General features: G+C 41.0%; 1 protein-coding gene across 1 annotated transcript; it reads left to right on the top strand.

Annotated features, from left to right (window-relative positions):
• The first annotated feature begins 4,430 nt into the window (after window positions 1–4,430).
• LOC308689982 (tripartite motif-containing protein 16-like) lies at window positions 4,431–22,409 on the top strand. Its single transcript, XM_081364156.1, has 6 exons — window positions 4,431–5,144; window positions 5,622–5,717; window positions 5,796–6,029; window positions 17,813–17,969; window positions 18,074–18,133; window positions 20,216–22,409. The coding sequence occupies exons 1-6, from the start codon at window positions 4,554–4,556 to the stop codon at window positions 20,740–20,742; spliced, it is 1,665 nt and encodes a 554-aa protein (XP_081220282.1). The 5' UTR covers window positions 4,431–4,553; the 3' UTR covers window positions 20,743–22,409.

The raw sequence follows: 22,409 nt of genomic DNA, 5'->3' as shown, positions 1-22,409 counted from the left end.
ACCACACGGATCTTGTTTGGCTTCTTCGGATGATAAACACCAAACAAAGGCAGATACCAGCACTCTTGGTCTTTCCTGAGTGGGGGAGCAATTTCTGCATGTCCGTTAGAGAACATGTTGTCCATAAACTCAAGAAAGTGAGCTTTCATCTGAGGACGCTTGTCCAAAGTATGACGAAGTGAGGATAGACGGTTGTAAGCATACTCTCTGTTATTTGGAAGCCTTCTTCTGGGAACTTGAAATGGCAAAGGAGCCACCCAGCCATTGGATTCATCCTGATAGAACTCTTTGTCCATTAAGCGTAGAAACCTGTCATCGTCCGCTGACAGTGCAAGCTTGTGATCTCTGGATGTACAAACAAAGATTGTTTGACCTAGCTTCTCGCTTGCACACGTTGCTAAAGCACTTACACCTTTTGATGCAAGATGATCTTGAAACTGAAGCTTGGTGCCATACTGCTCTTTTATATGGAACTGACTTTCACAGGGCCAGAAGAAGCTGGGGCGGCCACTTTCAAGTATGGAGGCCTTAAAAACATCAACATGAGCAGGTCGATGAGCACCTCCAAGACACACGTCTCCAATAACTACCCATCCAAGATCTAACTTTTGAGCAAATGGAGCGTCGTGTGGACCATTAATCTGTTGACGGACTTTGTGGACCCTAATGAGGTCCCTACCAAGGAGGAGGAGGATGTTAGCATCTGGATCTAGGGCTGGTATTTCATCAGCAATATCCCTGAGGTGACTGAAATGACGTGCTGCATCTGGGGTAGGAATTTCAGAACGAATGTTAGGAATCTGATTGCACTCTAGCAGTGTAGGAAGATGAAGGCTTACACTCTTATCCAATGATTCCACAATGTAGCCACTTGCTCTCCTTCCTGTTGTCTCTTTTAATCCAGCACATGTCTTGAGTGAATATGGAAAAGAAGATCCTTCGATTTGAAACTCTTCAAAGAATTCTGTTCTTGCCAATGAGCGGTTGCTCTGTTCATCCAGAATTGCATACATTCTTCTGGATTCTAATTTGTTACCCACAGGATAGATATTAACCAAACAAATCTTGGAACATGCTCTAGCACTCATTCCAGCTCCACACACTTCAGTACACTTTGATGTTACCTCTTGATTGATTAATTCACTTTCCTCCCCGCCATCTTCTAAGACAGGAGAGACGGTTTTCCTCCAGGGTGCTGGACCAGGATGTAAAGCGGACACATGACGATCACTATCACATTCAGTGCAGTGGATTTCAGCTTTGCAGTTTTTTGCCATATGTTCTATAGAAGAGCAGCACCTGAAGCATACTGAATGTTCTTTAAGAAACTGTTTGCGATCTTCAAGACTTTTCGCTCTAAAGCCTCTGCATCTTTTTAATGGATGTGGCTTGTCATGGATGAGACAATATCGTTGAGGATCAACAGTCCATATCCTGTCCGTAGCATTTCTTGTTTCAGACATGTTGACTTGGGTTTTATGAACAGCTATAGAAGCTTGCCTGAATTTATCTGATCTTTCTCGATTTTCTGGCACTGAAGGAAAAATGGCAAAGCTGGGATCCGTTCTTGTTTTAGCTTCTGAACGAATAAAGTCAGCAAACACAGAAAATGGTGGGAAGGCCACAGAATGTTCTCTCTTGTACTTCGATCCATACGATATCCATTTTTCTTGGATATTATAAGGGAGTTTTCCTGCAATCGGGCTCACTCCATGAGCGGTGTCAAGGTAAGATAACCCAGGAAGATAGCCATCCAGCTTGGCTGCCTCCAGCTCTGCAAGCAGGTCTCCAAGATCACGCAGCCTGTACAGATCTTTACCTGATATCTTAGGGAAGCTTTCCAATTTAGAGAAGAGAGCTCTTTCAATAGCCTCTGATGAACCATACATTTCCTCTAGCCTCTCCCAAGCCATTTGTAGACCTTCAAAAGGGTGCCTAATATTAACTGATTTTAGTCTTCGTACCTGTTCAGATGATTCTCTTCCGAGATATTTGATGAGCAAATCCATCTCTTCCTCTGGCTTAAGGTCAAGGTCTGCAATAGTACTTTTGAAAGATGATCGCCAAGCCCAATAATTTACAGGTTTATCATCAAAAGAATTCAGTCCAGAAGTTACCAACTGACTGCGTGCAATGAATTTGGCCAGGCTGTAAGTGTCTGACATATGCTCAGGACTACGTTGTAAGTTACGGCTAGAAGCTTGGTCTCTTGCATATTCTGCAGTGTGTTGGAGGCTGATCTCTTTGGAAAACTCTGATGCTGATACATGATCTACTTCTGTGAAGGCTGCTGCTAAAATTTCTGCTTCTGCTATGGCCGCATCTTTTTCTTTCTCTTTCTGCAGTGCCTCTAGTGTTGCTTGAAGTCGGGCTTGTTCCACTTTAATCTCAATTTCTTTCTTTGCATGAGCCGCTCTTGCCTTGGCTGCCTCTGCCCTTGCACGAGCTTTCGTGACGGCTAAACTGGCCGTTGAACTTCTTGATGAGGTGGAAGCTTGAGAATTTGAGCAAGCATCATCACTTTCTTTGTGCATGCGATGGCGCAGTGATGATTTAGATTCACTTGAAGACATGATCTTTGTGCAGGTTAACAAACAGAGATATTCCTTTATCTCTCTGATAGATGCAGTTGTTAGACAGGCATCCCCTCCATCTTTCCAATTTGCTGCTTATCTTTTCACTGTCACTGGCCTCACTGTTTTAATGGATCCAGTTATCCAGCCGCTAAACACTTCCACAATAAACTCCACGAAGGTGCAATTTATGAAGTTTAATCATGAAAAGTGTGAAACTACAAAGAGAAAAATACACAAACATGAATTTCACAAAATAGATAGATCATTAAATAAATGAGCATTCTCAAACACACAAGGCAAAGAACCAACAACAATACAGTTGAATCAACAGCATAGATTAATACTTTGCAAACTTGAGTAGAAAAAATGTAACAAACATACTGAATTAAGTGCTACATTACATAACACAACAATAAAGAACTCAATGCTCACTTAACAAAATCAAACAGTCACTTACAGATATTGCATTTCAAAGGGCTTTGATAAGCAAGATGAAGATGGATGTCTGCAACCACATGGAGTACCTTGCACAACTAAACCACTGAAGGAATATGGCCTACTTCCTCTTTAAAACAGGAAACCATTGGAAAACTAAGGAAAACCCCAAAATAAGTATCAAAATAAAAGTCCTTGTTGAAACCGAAGTTTAAAGTCCAGCACACACTCACACATATATTGTAAGTAATGAACTATTAATACTTGATTTAAAATACATTTAGATCCACATCACTGGTTATTCTTTTTTTTTTTTAACTGTAGTGGTGGAAAGTGGTGGAAATGACAGTTTATGGTGGAAAGATTGTTTCTGTTTATTTTTACTTAAATTGCCAGTCCAAAATATTTTTAACCATGTATTTTATTATTTAACATATATGAGTGGAACAGTATACCTAAAAGTTTTAAAAATAATGATTACGAATTATATGCAAATTATATGAACCTGCTCAAAACATTCAAATATAGATAATTAAAAATAAATATAGAGTGTACTGGAATGGTTATATAGGCCTATAGCCTAAAGTTCTCAGTCCAAAAGCACAAATATGTCATGAGAACATGCAAATAGCACACAAAAATGCCATATATCATGTCCAAAGCTACGCCTATAATTTCTCAGAGGTGAAAATTATATTTTAGCAGTTTTCTGCAATATTAGCACACCCTCATGTCAGGATTAGCTACTTTTGGACTTAGCATGATGTTTACTCCTAATAAACAAAAATAAATTATTTTCATATTTGCTGTACATAATTCAACCGAACTACAGCCAAGGTGGAATTGACGCTGAATAAAAATACTCTGTATAAAAGCTTGAGTTACCTTGATTTATTTTCTTGCTGAAGAGCACATGTGCCTGAAGTTTCATCTTCAACTAATGGTTACCAAGTAAATAAAACATCTAAGGTGGATCTATTAAAGTGGATTTTGTTAGGGGAGGTGGAAATGACGGTAAACCTGGGGACAGACTATTCGAAAAATAGTTTGAAATTGTGATATACATATGGAATTTCGATGGTATGATATTATTTTATTTGTCCTTAAGACAAACATGTTAAAAAATATATTTTTAAATCGATCCTTTAATATAATTTTTTAACATTTAAAGAGGGCCAGTCTGGGTTGGTGACAAGCATAAAACTGCAAAATCTGCTAATAAACAGCCTTGTAAAGACATTTTTAAAAGAAAACAGGGGCAAGATTTGGTGGTTACTGGGAGCATGAACTTCATAATGACAATTTATTTGTGCATTTGTTTGTTTATTTATTTACAGAAAAAGTCCAAGGACACAAAAGTGCCTGTAGTTGGAGAGCATAAATCACAGGCTGAAGTAGAAAATAGTGTTTTAGACTTGAGCGCCCTCTATCAGCTGACTGTAGTTCTGCACCCTCACAGTTTCATTTCCTCAAAGACGAAACTAGGAAACTCGTCAATTCACAGAAAGAGATTATTGAGCTGCTGCTTTACGTCTCTGTAAAATGGCAGAAGCCAATATTTTAGTGGCTCAGGACCAGTTCAGCTGTTCAGTTTGTCTGGATCTACTGAAGGATCCAGTGACCATTCCCTGTGGACACAGTTACTGTATGAACTGTATTACAGACTGCTGGAATCAGGAGGATCAGAAGGGAGTTTACAGCTGCCCTCAGTGCAGACAGACCTTCACTCCAAGACCTGTCATATGTAAAAATGTGGTGTTTGCTGAAATGGTGGAGAAATTGAAGAAGACAAAACTCCATGCTGTCGTTCCTGCTCACTGCTACGCTGGACCAGGAGATGTGGAGTGTGACATTTGCACTGGAACAAAATACAAAGCCATCAAGTCCTGTTTAGTGTGTCTCAACTCCTACTGTCAAAATCACCTCGAGCAACACGATAATTTTTTTAAAGGTAAGAAGCACAACTTGATGGATGCCACCTGCAAACTACAGGAGGTGATCTGCCGTAAACATGATAAACTTTTGGACATCTACTGTCGTACTGACCAGCAGTGCATTTGTTATCTGTGTGGAATGGATGCACACAAAAACCATGACACTGTAACAGCTGTAGAAGAGAGGATGGAGAAGCAGGTATGATGAACACATACATTCTAATGCAAACATTTATTTTAGCTGCTTTACTCTTTTTATGTACAATCAATCAATATTTCATTATTTATCAGTGCTAAGCATTGTACTGTATATCGTTTCATAGATGTATGATAGTTTTAAAACTTAAATCAATCAATCTATCTATCTATATATCTATCTATATATCTATAGACAGTAATTTATGATCTAAACCACAATAATTAGTGTGGATTTAAATTTTTTACATTTTCTTTTTTTGTTGTTCATTGGTTCATTCATTCATTTATTCAAGTATAGCTACTGTAATTTCTGAAAATGATATAGAAACCTATGTAAAACAATAAAAATTATAGACTTTGTATGAATTATAGATCTAAAATTCTTTAGATTCCACTTTTTACTAACATCAAATTAAATTGAGTATTTTTAAATATTTGCACTATACTATAACTTGCACATTGCATTTTTGTCCTGTAGGAAGAGCTGAGAAAGACACAGACTGAGTTTAAAAAGAGCATCCAGCAGAAAGAGAAACAGTTTCAGGAGCTGAGAGAGACTGTAAAGTCACACAAGGTGAGTTTTGAGCACATGAGATGAACAACATCTGTGTTCACTGTTGGATTAATGTCAGAACTGTGTGTCGTATAACAGCGCTCTGCACTGGCAGCGGTGGAGGAAAGTGAGAAGATCTTTACTGAGCTGATCCGCTCCATTGAGAGAAGACGTTCTGAGTTCACACAGCAGATCAGAGATCAGGAAAAAGCTGCAGTGAGTCGAGCTGAAGGACTCTTGAGGCGACTGGAGCAAGAGATCGATGATCTGAGGAGGACAGACGCTAAGCTAGAGCAGCTTTCACACACAGACAATCACAGCAATTTCCTCCAGGTAACGTTATTCTTAAAGCAGGTCTTTTGTTAAATTCTGATTTGCAAGTAATGTTTACTAAATTCAATTAATCTTTATCATTAAGTGACTGACTATGGTGTAAGCAAGTAACAATCTTACACAGAATAAGATTCTTTCTTTCGGTGATGGGTTTTTAGCACAAGTTTCTTTTTCATAGTTATCAGAATATTGTTGTGCATGTAAACACTCGATATTTGTGAAAAAAGAAATAAGTAGAAAAGTTCTTTGCTACTTTAAAAAAGTAGCCTTCATTATTTTGCCCAAAATACGTTGAAATGCACACCACAGTTGTTCAATTTCAGCATTGACATCACAGAAATACAGTAAAAATAGTAAAACTGTAAAATATTGTCAAGTGAGGCTGTTGCAAGCAAGCTGTTAGATTTCTCTATATTTGGCTATCTATTAGATTTCTTTAATACGTAAAATAAGCAAGCTTGACCAGAGTTCTTGTGGGGAGAATAATTTATTTATTTTATTTAAGGTAGTAGTAAGGTAGCACAGTTCTTCAGCTGCGATGTTAGCGTGTCGACCTTCAAACAATCTTAAAGAGGTTGTTGAGTATGATTTCACTTTTCTAACTTTAGTTAGTGTGTAATGTTGCTGTTTGAGCATAAACAACATTTGCAAAGATACAACGCTCAAAGTTCAAAGCAAAGGGAGATATTTGCTTTTAAAGAAATCGTTTTTTAAGGACTACAACAAACGGCTGGGAGGGACTACACAACATTCCTCACGGGTTAGGGACATCACCAACCCTAAAATTTACATAAACCCCGCCCCCGGGAACATGCAGTCCATGTTGAGAAGAGGAAGAGTTGTTGTAGTTGAGCACATTTGTGAGTCTAAAACTGTAGCATCCGTCTTTTCACATGCAATAGAAAGTCATTCTGTGTGCATCTCACAACAGTTCCTATATGAGCGATTTATAGATTATCATGACAGAATATGATAATTGAAGATAGTTAACTCCACATCAGCAACATAAATTCATCAACTAACCATTCAGAGACATCCTGTTGCATTCTGCGTGTTGTCACTTCTTGAGTCTCTCAATCTTTAAACATAAAAGGCAGAACAGTTTCTATAATTTAATGTGTGTCTGCGTGAGGTAATCAGAGCTGCTAATACACAGGAGCTCTTGAAACCCCGCCCTCTGTGTTGGGAGCAGCAGCTAATTTGTATTTAAAGGGCCAGACAGAAAACGGTGCGTTTTTGCTAACCCTCAAAAAGTGACAACTTTAACATGCTATATAAAAATATCTGTGGGGTATTTTGAGCTAAAACTTCACACACACACTCTGGGGACATCAGAGATTTATTTGACATCTTGTGAAAAGGGCATTATATCACCCCTTTAACCCAAAGCAATAGCAAAATGCATGAAACAACATCTTAAAACTGAAGGAGGGAGGAGCCAGGAGCAGAGGGGGCTGGAAGATAACCCAGAGACCAGCCAGGAAGTAGCCTATGGTGCCATCGAGAGAGGAAGGAGCCATGGTAGAGATTTTGATGGATCACCACAAGACCGCAGACTTCAGAGGCCATGATGGAGGCATGGCGACGACCCCTCCGAGGTGGAACCAGGGTACCGGAAGGCTGAGGTGGAACCAGAGCGACTGAGGGCCGAGGTGGAGGCGGAGTGAGGGGGAGACAGACGGAGCCGTAGGGGTGGAGAGATGGAGCACAGTGGATGGCTCGCAAGTCTGTTGTGCAAGCGTGGCAGCGTCCAACCGAGCTTGAGCCAGAGGATCGAGGGAGCCCAGTGGAGAAGTAAGGCCAATAGTCCCAGGTGGAGCTGAGGGAGGGAGGAGCCAAGGGAGTCTGGACGACGGACCGAGGTGGAGTGATGGGATCAGCGGCTGGAGACAGAGCTAGGGGATCCCTTTGTCCAGGAGGAGCTGGATGCTGTAAGGCCAGAGGTGGATCCACGCCACAGAGGTATGGTAGAGGAGGAACCTAGGGGCTGACGGGAGACAGCGGAGACTGGGCAGAGGAACTGACTGGAATTTGAAGAGGAGGTGGAGAGGGAGGCTGGGAGAGAACATAGGAGATGCAGGAGGCTTGAAGCAGTGCGGGACCAGCAGAAACGCAGGAGAACTGGACGGCACCAGAAGCCAACTTCAACTCACCCTCTGCAGCGGGAGTGTGGGCGGGATCTTCCTTCAATCTCAGGTAGTCCACGAGGACTTCCACAGTTACGGACGATGTTGTCGGCTCACACACCTGGTCAGACATCTTGCAAGCCTCAAGTTCCGGGGTGATGTATGACTCCGTTCTTGTAGGCTCCGGCTCGTTCATGGCAGCAGGCTGAGATCCTCTGTTTGCGGTGGGCTCTAGCATCGTATCCGTACTTTGGGATTGGGACTTGCTGTTCCCTTGGTTTGGAGCTGGGCTGGTAATGATAATCCCATCCCAAATACTCCAGCAGGCTCCTCTGTTCAGTGTGGAGAAGGAGAAGTCCAGTCACGGGTGACTGTTGGGGGGAAGTGACCCGTGGAAATGATACATGATACAGATTTTTTCAGGATTGTTTGATAAATAGACAGTTTAAAAGAACAGAATTTATTTGGAATAGAAATCTTTTTTAACATTATAAATGTTTTTTTACTGTCACTTTTATTAATTACTTTTAAAAAAAAAAAAAAAAAAAAAAAACAACAACAATGAACATTACCTTTAAACACAGTGTATAAAAATGGCTGTGAAATCTGGTTCCCTTTCAAAAGCTACAATTGATACTGCACTGCTTAGCGCATCGGGAACGTCTTTAATCGTGACCAGCTGTGCATATTGTGTATAACACGTCAATAGAATTAACCCGGAGGTAATATAGCCTCGGTCGATGACGTTATCAGTGTGCACCCGCGACACGAGGCTATAAATAGATGAGCCACAGGTGCATCGTTTCAGAGGCCATACTGTGCATGTGTGTGTGTCAAACTCTCTCTCTATCTATTTATATCTGTCTACAGATCTTTGCTAGGAGTTAGTTTCATCAGGCAGTGTGCAGAAAATCTCATTTTCTCAAAAAGAGTTTATAAGTCAAAAATGAGTCAACAAAACAGTAAACGTTGTGTCCCTCCATGTTCTCGTCCTATGTCAGAACTGGATACACATGATTACTGTTTTTTTTGTTTGGGGGAGGAGCACGTGGCTCTTGCATTGGAGCAGGGCAAGTGCGAGCATTGTGAGCTGTTCACAGTTAAAATGGTGCGTGCTCGCCTTAGCTACTTCCAAACCGCACCCACATTATCATCGTGGGGCTCCCGCATGGATCTGGCTGATGAGCAAGAGACGGGTCCGTCCCTATCGCTTGCTCAGTCACTAGATCCACACGTTCCCTCGCATGATCTCGAAGCAGGCTGATGATGAAATATCTCTTGGTTCAGACTACGAGCAGCCTACCTCTGAGCGTTCATCCCGCGAAAGTAGATCTGTCGAGGAATTGCTCGAGGTGGTTACTCGTGCGGTGGCCAGGTTACAGCTTGACTGGCCACGCGAACAAGAGATCCCCAAACAATCTAAGCTAGACGATAAGTTTCTGTCCGGTGGCAGGGGGAAGGGACCAAAACATCAGTCTCTCCCCTTTTTCGAAGACCTCCATGACGAACTATCAAAGTCATTTCGACTATTGTGGGTGCGAAGTCGCGGGGGTATACGGCGATGCCGCAGGTTGAAGAGACGCTCATGGGCTATCTCTCGCCTGGGTCGGCATCTTCGTTAAAGAGACCTACCCTCCCCACGAAGCCATGGAGAACAACTTCATCCCTCGTGGGAAAAGCTTATCAAGCTGCAGGTCAGGCTGGTGCTGTGCTGCACACTATGGCAGTGTTACAGGCGTACCAGGCTGACCTGTTGAAGGACTTGAGTGCAGACAGAACCATCGATGAGGAAGCGTTCACTGAACTGCGTAGAGCCACAGACCTGTCTCTTTGTGCTACCAAGCAAACGGCCCGTGCAATTGGCCATTCTATGTCAGCGCTGGTTAGCATGGAGAGGCACCTGTGGCTCAATTAAACTGGAATAAAGGATAAAGATTGTGTCTTTTTGTTGGACTCTCCAGTTTCTACCTCTGGCCTGTTTGGCGATTCCATCACCAGGTTCAGAGAGGTAAAAAAGCACGAAGAAGCTTTTGTCCAGTTTCTTCCTCGCCGCACTCAAGGGGAGGGGCCATCAGCCGCCCAACCTCTCCCCAGTCCTTCAAGAGCTAGGGAGGTTAAAAAGCAGAGTGTGGTGAGCTGCGCTCATCCTCAAAAAGATTGGGGACCGGCTCGCCAGCAATCTCCCAGGCCAGACCTCAGGACTATCATCAATAAGAAGAGGAAGTCCTGATGGTCTGGCGCCCAGTCTGGTGGGGATAGCCCCCTGCGGGATGGGGTGCGTACAATATCTTACTGCCCCTCCTCATTATGGCCACGAAACCTCTCCATCTCCGCCGCCTCTGGTGCTTCGGTGGGCAGCGGTTTCCAATGACACGGTCATCCAGGACACGGAACATCTAACATACCGTCAAAAGGAAGTGTTAAAATTGATACCACTCTCAGAGAGTCTGACAGTGTGGAAACTTCTGCCAGGCATTTCAGTGTGGTAATTAAGCACAGTACAGATCTAATTTATTCGTCGTCCTTCTGCGTTTCAACGGCGTGGTCTCCACTTCCGTGAGACCGGAGCTGATGCATGTACTGTCACAAGAGCTACAAACTCTTCTGAGCAAAAAGGCCATAGATCTAGCTAGTGTTGTCAGAAATATCGATATTTCGATAAATATCGATACTGAAATATCTGAATGGTACCAATACTAATGTCCCGAAGTATCAATACTCCCATACTAGCCGAACTGTCACTTTCACTTCTCTCCAAAGGCGCGTTGACAAACATCACACATGACCGCACTCGTCTCATTCGCTCTGGTTAAATAGCAAAAGTGAAGTGAATGGAAAGATGGCGAGTGCGGCGCCCTCGCGACCGGCTTTTGGTTGATGAACACCGCGAGCTGGCATGTCGGAGAATAGCGCGGACACACGCTACACACCGCGAGCGGGCATTTCGGAGAATAGCGCGGACACGCGTTAAAAACACACCGCGAGCGGGCATGTCGGAGAATAGTGCGGACACGCGCTTCACACTGCAAGCGGGCTGCGGGCACCCAAAAGATTGTTTTGCTATCAATATCCCATCACTCATTTTTTTAAATTCTGAAAACAGACTTAACGTACAAGCTCCAGGGGGACCATTTAGCAGCATGTAACTGTATGCTACTCAGCATCAATGGGTCACCTCTTTCTGAATTCCCCTATAACTAACTGTAACTCCCCAGTAACTTTTCTGAAACATTAACCAAGATGGCCTAGTATTGTTGTTATGAGTGTGTTGTCTCATTTTTTTCACTGTAATTCTTAAAGTTAATATATTCTGACTGAGGAATCTTAGAAGTAAATATTTTAACTGTGGCCAAATGTAAATTAACTTGTGCCTATTTAACTTTATTAAAAAAATATGATTTAATTCTGCAATTTGCCTTTATTAGCGATTATCATCAATTTGATTACACAGATATAATTAAACTAAACTGAGCTAGACAATGACATCTCTGAACTCAATAATGAAATGCCTTTAACTGAAAATTGAATGTTTAATCTTATTATTATACAATACTGACACTATCCTCCAATTTGATACTGTTAAGTGCTTTGACACAATCTTGTCAAGCACTATATAAATAAATATATATATAAATATTTTTGTAAAATATACCTCATTGTCATGTTCTAGACTTGTTATATTCAGCTTTAAATAAAAAAATACCCCCTTAACCTAAGCTGCAACCCCACTTTTGAAAAATCCCCAGAAATGACATACCCAAACTGAAACAGATACAGTTCATGAACCCTTTGTACTAAAAGCACAAGTATCATCTCATTTGAAAGCTGACACCTGGCAGTTTATTGTAAATGTAGAATTAATTATTGTCATAATGAATTTTTTTTTTTATAAATGGCTTCAAAGTTTTGTAAAGTTATTAGAAATTAATTTAACATCCTAAAGCCACATGTCTAAACATTTTATGTTTAAAATCTGAAGATAATAAGTCCAAAACTCTGTATTTAGTTAAATGTTTTTCAAGACCATGTCAAATGACTTTATTTTGATTTGACTCTAAAATGCAACTGATGTTTATTGTCATCTTCTAACCATCTATCCAATATATTGTCTCTATTGTTTTGTGGTGCAAACGATCCCCATTCAGTCTCAGTCTCCCCCTGCACACATTCACATCTCTCCAGCCTGGTTTTGGCTCTAAATATGCATTTCTTTTGTCTGCATTATAGTTACTAACGACTGGCTATTCACAGGCTATTCATAGGGTTTCAGTCCCTAATTTCTTTTCTCAAAGTTCACCTCACATTTTAAACTGTATCAAATGCATTTCTTGAATAAAGAAACATTTCAGTAAGCATTCAAGAAATCATAAAAGTATAACTGCTAGTGGCAGGTGCACCTAGGGCTAGCTAGCATGTTAGCTTAGCACACCATCAACACACGACAATTTCTGAGATTAAAACCATGTTTGTGCTCCAAACTTACTTTATAACGCAAGTCGAGTATTTTAAATAATCTTCTGTGATTTAATTTGGCTTCAGATAAAAAAATCAGACAGAAAATATACTATGGTATAGTATTCTGCACAATGATAGTCTATATAGATTAGCATTACATTATAAATATAATCTATTATTATGAAAATACCTGGCATGGCTTGAAAAACACAGGTAACTTAAATATCATTGCAATCATGTTTATTGTCTTCAAAACATCTTTATCTGCATGTTACAGCGCGATCTCTGTAGCTTTGTGTGTATCAGTGACGTCCTGGAATGTCACATGATCATGGCTCTTCTTCATGTTCCATATATGGACTATTATTGTGCATATAGCGCCCTCAGGCTATTGGTATGAATTAAAAACACAGTATCAGAGTATCCAAGCGCTCATAATGATTACATCGACGCATTTGGGTATAAATTCAATAAATATTATTCCTGTCTATAGAAATCTGATGTAAACCTATGAGAATATATCAATATTTCTCCAAATCTGCATATTTTTGAGCTAAAAGCCCTGAAGGACGTTGTTTTGTGAATCGCTGTCATGACGACAGCACGGGAGTTTTTTTATGAATGAAAGCGGCTGACGCTCATAATTTATATTAAAAGTATCGACTCATTTTTTCATTTCATAACTCCTGACACAAATTAAGAAATAACTGTCGCTATAAGTTTCTCAGAATACAATAGTGGTCAAATACTGAAACTTGAGTCTTATATCTTTTTAATGATGTATAGTTTGTCAAGGTATAACATTAAATCTGATAGTTACTTTGAACTATATATAAAAAAAAACGCTTCACACTGGCAACGGTTAACAGGTTAATATTGTGGCAGTTTTTTTTTTCTCCGTGGTATCGAAAATGGTATCGAATATCGATATTTTTTAAAGGTGCCATATGTAACAATTGAGGTAAAAATATCCCAAAAATGAGCTACACACATCAAAAGAATGAGAAGAAATAAGGGCGATGATGTCATTAAAAAAATGTCAAGTTATAGTGCTGCAGAGATATCAACCTTAATTAGCATTAGCATTACTAGCCACGGCCCGACAGGTGTCGTAATACCAGTTTCGGCCATGGGAGGCGGTATACGGGCAACATAACCACCAGCCAAACATGCAATACACGAATAACTCGCACGGCTTGTGGGCGTACTTGAACCTGATGTGGAAACTACAGCCCACTACTACATTTCAGTTCAGGGAAGAGAGCGGAAGGATGGCTGAAGCCCTTGGCAAGAGACCCCTACCACCACCCGCTGCAGGGAAAAAACCGCGCTCTGAAGCACAAATAAAATCTCAAAAAGCTATCCGCCACACTGGCGGGTGAACGATCATACCAAAATATGACATTTTAAGCGCGCACGCGCTCTTCTGCCTCTAAGAACTAGCAGAGAGAGAGAGCGAGCCCCGGCCGCGCGCGCGCGCACTCACTCACTATATTCAGAGCGGTCAAGTTTCCCCGTACTTTTTGACAAGCGTCCTTGACAGGGCGGCCAGAGCTTCTTTGCAGCTCAAGTCGGCGGCGGTGTATACAGTTTTAGTAACGCTCTATCTGTTGACGGCGCTGAGGAAAAAGCTCCCGCCACTGGAAGAAGCTGTCGCCGCCCATTTGTGTCCTCCTGCGCACCCATCAAAGCCGTGCAGAACGTCTTCAGCACTCACGGATCGCGCATACTCCGCCGCTGGCCAGGCTGCTTCTGCTTTACACACCCTGGACGCACGAAACGTAACGGAAAACATTGCAAGGTGTAATGAGACCGAATGTTTTTTGGTGACTAATGATAACTTAGCTAGAAGTGGTATTGCTAATGAAAATCAAACTTGATATATGCTGCTAAATTAGCTTCAGGCGGGCAGCGTAACACTCTAAATAGATGTTGTCCCTATTTTAACTTGTATATGTGCAGCTAAGAAGGTAGGGGCGGAGCATAGACCAATTCACTTTCTGGAGGTATACTGCCCCCATCTGGTATGGAATGTGGAGTATGACTTGATTTTTTTTTGCCAGACATGACATATGGCACCTTTAAGGTATCGTATCGAAGTTAGAAATTCTAGTATAGTGACAACACTAGAACTAGCCTAGAAATCTAGACGCACCCTAGCGGCAGCAAAATGTATATTGCAGCCAGGGTAGTCTAGCAACTCTCCATTGACTTTCGGAGCTGTAAAAACCTAAATTGGGTCAGGCCAATCACATCGCGTATAGAGTAGGCGGGAAGGGCTTAACACAATGACGACAGAGTTGCGACGGTTCCCTACTACTTGAAAACAAAGAAGAGTTGCTGCTTCTGGCGAACAGTCTTTCAAATCGGCTTTGGCCGCGACTCTGGAGGACTTGGAGTTAAGTTTTTCTTTGAGAAAAGAGAAAAGAACGGCACTTAAGTCATTCTTAAAAAAGGAAGATGTGTTCGTAGTTTTGCCGGCCAGATTCAAAAGTTGAATCTATTAACTAATGTTAGCTCCGCTGTTGGGAAAACGCCTTGGTTGGTTGAAGCGCTGTCCTATTGCGTGCAGAGGGAATTTGAAAGACAGCCGTTTATCCCGCCCCTCGGATTGAGCCGTGTCTATGGTGAGTTGCCAGACCTAACATCTTGATGGTAGGTCTGGCTTGCCAGGCTACCATAGAACATGTTCCTCTTCCAAAGAGAGAGTCGGGCTATTACAGCAGATACTTCCTGGTTCCCAAGAAGGATGGGGGGTTGCGTCCAATCTTAGATCTTCGAGGCTTAAACCGTACAGTCAAAGTGCTCAAGTTCAAGATGTTAACCATCAAGACGGTCATGTCGCAAATTCAACATCACGATTGGTTCATCACGATCGATCTGAAGAACGCATATTTTCACATAGAAATATTGCAACAACACAGGAAGTTCGCTTTCGGGGGCGAAGCATACCAATTTCGTGTTCTTCCATTCGGACTAACCTTGTCACCCCGCACATACACAAAATGCATGGATGCAGCACTAGTTCCATTATGACTCCAGGGCATTCGCATTTTGAATTACATCAATGATTGGTTAATACTAGCACAATCGCAAGAGATGGCGCTTCAACACAGAGACATCGTGTTAGCTCATCTAGTTTCTCTAGGGTTGAGACTCAACGCCAAGAAAAGTGTTCTTTCTCCTGCCCAGATAACGACTTATCTTTGGATCATCATCACGATGCGGGCACAACCGTCTCCCGCTCGAATCGAGACCATTCGGCAGACCATGAGCAAAGTCAGGCTAGGCCAAGATCGCACTGTTCGTCAGTACCAAAAAAGTTTAGGTTTCATGGCTTCAGCATCCACGGTGATTCCTATGGGGCTGTTGCACTTGAGACCGTTTCAGTTGTGGCTAAAAGCCAGGGGATTTCATCCAAGGGCCAATCCTCAAAGGCAAATAAAAGTGAAATATTTTCTCCCTCAGTTGAGAGGTTGTCATGTCCTAGTGCGGGTGAACAACACAGCGGCAGTTTCTTATATAAATTACCAGGGAGGTCTGCGCTCAAGCAATCTGAACAGAATAGGGAGGCAGATTTTTCTCTGGGCCCAGGACAAGTTCCTGTCGCTCAGGGCAGTGTACATTCCAGGACATCTGAATGTGGGAGCAGATTTACTGTCCAGACAGAAACTACCGATGGGGGAATGGAAACTCCACCCGGAAGTAGTGAAACAGATTTGAACTAGATTTTACGAAGCGGAGGTGGACCTCTTCGCCTCCCATCAGACAGCGCAATGTCCCCTCTATTTATCTCTGAGTCACCCAGCCCCCCTGGGTCTAGATGCGATGGTGCACACATGGCTCAAAATGTGCCTGTATGTGTTTCCTCCAGTTTCTCTGCTCCCGGGAGTTCAAGCCAGAGTTCGCCAACAAGGGTCTTGTCTCTTACTGATAGCGCCACGTTGGCCGAACAGAGTATGGTTCTCTGAGGTAATATCTCTCCTTGACAGCTCGCCATGGGCGATTCCGGAGAGGAGGGACCTTCTGTCTCAGGTGGAGGGCACAATATTCCATCCCAGGCCCAACCTGTGGAACCTTCATGTTTGGCCCCTGATGGGTACCAATTGAGAGACACTGGACTTTTGCCGGACGTTATTGAGACCATTCTAAGTGCTAGGGCTTCCTCCACTAGAAAGAGTTACGCCAGCAAATGGGGTGTCTTGGATAGGTGGTGTGTTGTACACAATGCAGATACGGCTGATTGCTTCAGTTCTGGACTTCAGTTCTGGGGCCAGACGACTGAGGACTCCAATAAAAACCAATATCCCTTCATGGGACTTAGCTAAAGTCCTCAAGGCTCTGGTTGAGACCCCCTTTGAACCTCTAGAATCAGCGTCTGACAAACTTCTGACTCTAAAAATGTTTTTTCTTATGGCAATAAATTCTTTGAAAAGAATTAGGGATATGCAGGCTCTGTCGATCTCGCCATCCTGCTTAAACTTTGCCCAAGGAATGGTGAAAGTGATTTTGCATCCTCATCCTGACTACCTGCCTAAGGTTCCTTCCTCAACTGTACATCCAGTAACTCTCTGGGCCTTCTGATCCTCCGCCATACATAACGCCGGAGCAGGAGAGATCTCACAGACTGTGTCCAGTCGTGCTCTTCAGGCTTACATCCACCGCACTAGCCAGTGGCGTAAGTCAGAGCAATTGTTTGTCTGTTATGGGGGTAGTAACAAAGGGGCAGCTGCCACTAAGCAGACCATGTCTCATTGGGTCAGGAATGCTATTGATCTTGCCTATGAGGTGCGTGGTCAAGCTCCTCCAATTGTTCTTAAGGCTCACTCCACCAGGGTGGCCGCCTCCTCTAGTGCTTTGATAAGGGCAATTTGTTTGTTTCCAAAGATTTTATAGTTTGGATGTTCATGCCACTCCGGGCTCTCACGTTCTTGAGTCGACATTACAAGCTAATGTCTAGGGCCTTCTTTTGCGTCCTTGTGAGCACACCTACACAACCGTAAGAGGTCCAGACACTTTCAAGCACGGCGGCGTGGGTATTCTTCTTCCCAATGCGCTAAGTAGCGCAGCATCGATTGTAGCTTTTGAAAGGGAACGTTCCGGGTTACAGTCAAGTAACCCGGAACGTTTCATTTCTTCTGTTCATTTTGTGAAAAGTAGAATTTATGTGTTTGTTATGTTTGTGTTTGTCTTTGTCTGTAGAGTTTCCAGTGTTTCTCTGTTCCTCCCGAATATACAGATGTACCCATCACGTCCTCCTCTCCAATTTTCTTTGATGATGTGGCAAAATCTGTCTCCCTGCTTAGAGAGAAACTTGAGGATTTCTGCAAACAGGAGATAGAAATGATATTGGGTAGAGGTGAAGTGCTTGAGGTTTATTTGTGTTCAAATATTAGACTGCATTATGTAACATGTAGATGTAATTGCATAAAAACACTTGAAATCTCTGTTGGTTTGTTACAGTGACATACATCCAGATCATTTCCACCCCAGAGCCCAAGACCAGGGATGAATTCTTACAATGTAAGAGCACATGCTTTCTTTTAACTGAGATTAAATCTGAAGCTGTTTGATTCTGTTTTACAAATTTCGGTTACACTTTACTTTAAAGTGATGTTGTTACAGTGTAACTACACAAAAAAGTACTGTGTATTATTAATTAACTACAGTACAGTTCTTATTATAGGGTTAGGGTAGGATTAGGGTTTGGTTTAGGGTTAGTTGCATGTAATTAAGCCTAATTTATAGTTGTTACTATAGTAAATGCATGTAACGTGTAACAAGGACACATTCAAATAAAGTGTCACCAAAACTTTTAATGCATTTTAATCTTTCATTTACACAACAACGGCGTTTTGGGGGAAAACTTTTGAAAAAAGGTTTCAAAGAGCAAGTTTTCTAAAATGATACCGTTATCGTCTCCATGTAAACTACAAAAACTATACAAACTGAATTTGTGAACACGGTGATGTCATACGCATGCGTATTACCTGTTCAGTCTTTAGGCGCGTAGTGTTTCATTACAAAGTGACATCGCAACTACTGGCCTGGCATGAATAATACAGCATTTTTAGTCATTTTCGTGGATCCGTGTGAACGGGATCGTTTTGACAGCATTGCCGCCTGTATGCGAAAAACGCAAAGGATTTTTTTTTTTTTTTCTGTTTTTAGTACATCGTTGTTGTGTAAAACATACCCTCAGACAATAATCTAAGCTTGTTATGTAAAGCAATTAAAGGGGACCTATTATGCAAAATTCACTTTTGCATGCTGTTTGGACATAAATGTGTGTTGGCAGTGTGTGTACACAACCACCCAATAGTGATAAAAATCCACTCACTCCTTTTTTATTAATCCCCATAAATCATAAGCTGTGTCTCCCAACGACCTGTTTTCAGAATGCGGCTTAAGTGACGGCACTAAAGCCACAGGCCCCGCCCACGGGTGTTGACAGACACTGCCATTTTAACATAGACCCGCCCTGATCGAGTTCACAGCGAGTTCTACACATCCGCCATTTCTGCACTAAAGAGAATGTCTCCCAAGCGTTGTAGGTGTTGTGTGGCTGGATGTATTAATCCACATAGCTCTCTCTCTATTTACTCCCGAAATCTGAGGCAAGCGCTGAAGACGAGGTGGAATTATTTTGTTTTTAAAGAAAATGCTCCCTCAACTCTACCGAAATTCGTTTATGTACTTGCGCACTTCTTATACTGTGTTTACTCAGCTCTTAAAGTGATTTTCTGGAGTAAAACTGACGCTTCATCTTTTGTGTGATGTACAATAAACTTTATTAAACTCATCAGTATATTTTTGATCATCATTCGGACCTGGTCCGAAACAGCAGACTTGTAGGCTATTAATAGTGGATATATACAAGCAGATGACAAATACGTTATAACCGTAATTGAACTAAACTATACCTGTTCCATCTTCATACAGCACTCTGGCTCTGTGGGCATTATTGTCCGACTCCGGGTCGAAATGAACACCGTTATTGAGAGTTTCTGATATTATGATCATTCCGCTCATGAAGCTCCGCCCCCTGTGCCGTGCAGCAGAAGCTTATTTGCATTTAAAGGGCACACACTAAAACAGCGCGTTTTTCTGAGCACCAAAAAGTGACAATTTAAACATGCTGTAAAAAATGATCTGTTGGGTATTTTGAGCTAAAACTTCACATACACACTCTGGGGACATCAGAGACTTATTTTACATCTTGTGAAAGGGGCATAATAGGTCCCCTTTAAATATTTATAACAGTATAGCAGACTACTTGCATAAAATGCATATTAATATCAGTTGTCACTGAATATCTTCCAATTGTATGTCTTAGTAAGATAAATGCTTATTTAAATGACCAAAGCTCTGTGTTTTTTTTTTATTGTGGGGGTCAAAACATATAATGTAATGCAATACAATGAGGATGGACAGATGTACAAATAAACAGACACAAAATTATATTATATTATAACAAAAATGTTGAAAATAATCTTAATAAAAGTAATTAAAAAGTAATTAAAAAAAGTATACAGTAAATGTGTATACTGTTAAATTATATATTCGAATGTATATATTTGGTAATAGATCTTTTATTTTCTCCAGATTTCTGTCAGCTCACCCTGGATCCAAACACAGTGCATAAAAGCCTTCGTCTATCTGAAGCAAACAAAATGGCTGCTGACAGTGGTACAGTCCAGCAGTATCCCGATCATCCAGACAGATTTGATTATCCTCTTCAGGTGCTGTGTAGAGAGAGTGTGTGTGGACGCTGCTACTGGGAATTGGAGTGGAGTGGTGATGGTGGTGTGGGTATATCAGTGTCATATAAGAGCATTAGTAGGAAGGGGTCTTCCGATAAGTGTGTGTTTGGGTTTAATCGGCAGTCCTGGAGATTGTTCTATGGTCTGTCCGGTTGCTTATTTTACTACGATAAGAAACGGATTAAACTCTCCGTACCAACCAGCGGCTGTAGAATAGGAGTGTATGTGGATCACAGTGCAGGAACTCTGTCCTTCTACAGCGTCTCTGACACAATGACCCTCATCCACAGAGTCCAGACCACATTCACTCAGCCCCTCTATCCTGGGTTTTTACTTTCTTTTGGATCAACTGTAAAATTGCACTTGTGAAAAGTGTACTTTTAAAAAGAGTGCTTACTATAAAAGTAATGTATACTTTCAAAGTTGATGTATCTTACTGTACATACTTACCCATGTTAAGCCTGACATATGAAACAATAGTCCAGAAAAAATATTTGAAAATGTATTGAAATGGAACAGTTTATTAAACCTTTGGACAAAGTCTAAAAATAATGAAAATGTTTTTGTTGAGGAGAATATGGAGATTATACTCGAGTAGAAAAAAAAAAGGAAAAAAAAAAACATAGGCCCAAACTGAGCAAAACAGTAACAATAACAGTATAGACAACTTAAAATACATATACATATCAGTTGTCACTCTCTCTCAATAATATGTCTTAGTAAGATTATATTTAAATGCTTAGTTTATGTTCAAAGCTCTGGATTTTTATTTTATTTTGTGGGGGTCAAAACATGTAATGCAATACAATGGTGACTTAGAGATGTACAAATAAACGTCCCTATGTATCACATTTGATTCTCACATTATAACATGACTTTTCTAAAAATGAATCAAGTATACCTAGTAAGTCTAGTTAGTGTTTGTCTTGAAATATTACTAACAATATAACATATATTTATTTGTATGTTTACTTTATGAAAACCAGTAAAGATTTCAAAGCAAAAGGGCTCATGGACCACAATTATACTAAAAGGCATATTACTTGCTAAAAAGTATAAACTATCTATCAGACAACATCAGGCATGTAGTAGATTGTCTAGAAGTTTTTCAGCAAAGAGTGAGGCCTTAAAATGTGTGTATGAAACATGATTTAGTAGGCTTTATGGGGTTACGTATTAACGACTTATGGCGTTGCAACTCTATTTTACAGTATGTAAGTGATATGGAATTACTGTTAAAATTTGACTTATATGCAACAAGTTCAACTTTGGGGGTTTTTTGACACTTTAGTAGCACTTGAGCAAAGCTAAGTGTGCAATTGTGTAATACATTCTAAAGCACTTTAAATATATACTTAGTATAGTGTTGTACAGTATAGCATGTACTGACAGCACAACCTGATTTAACCAAGTGCAACATGTTCCTGGATAAATTTCTTTGTTGATCCTGGAACAACATTCCCAATCAACCAGATTTAAGGGACAAGCTTACAGTTTATGTCAAGTTGCGGCTTACAACCAGGGTTAGGTTCTTCTACATCAGTGTTATTCACCAATCATTACCCTCTGATTTTTGGGAAAACTTATGGGTAGGGGTAGGGTTAAGTTTAGGGGTAGGGATAGGGCTAGGAGAAAATTTCCGGACAGGAATGTTGTTCCAGGATCAACAAGTAGGCCTATGCATTTTAGTGCAATTCTGAAACCTAATCAACTATGCTTAAAATGATTGTTTATTATAATCTTGAATGTGCATATATTCTTTGGTTATTTATAGTTGCATACAAATACATCTGGCATTACATTTTAATGTCATTATACATCAAACATTTAGGCTACATTTTGCTGTATTTTAAGCACAACCATGGATGAAAAAAATACAGAAAATATTAATATCTAGTAATACACTAAATATAATTCTATAATTCTCTTCACATCAGCCGTATGGATATCACAACAATTGGCTGAGAAACTACTGTAATAATTCATAATGTTTCAGTGGATTTGATAAATCAGGTCTGAAAAGTGACAAATAAATC

The sequence above is a fragment of the Scardinius erythrophthalmus genome (genome assembly GCF_964197995.2).
Source record: "Scardinius erythrophthalmus genome assembly, chromosome: 4".
Lineage (NCBI taxonomy): Eukaryota > Metazoa > Chordata > Actinopteri > Cypriniformes > Leuciscidae > Scardinius > Scardinius erythrophthalmus.
The sequence above is the reverse complement of the archived record's forward strand: the minus strand, read 5'-3'. Positions and strand labels throughout refer to the sequence as shown.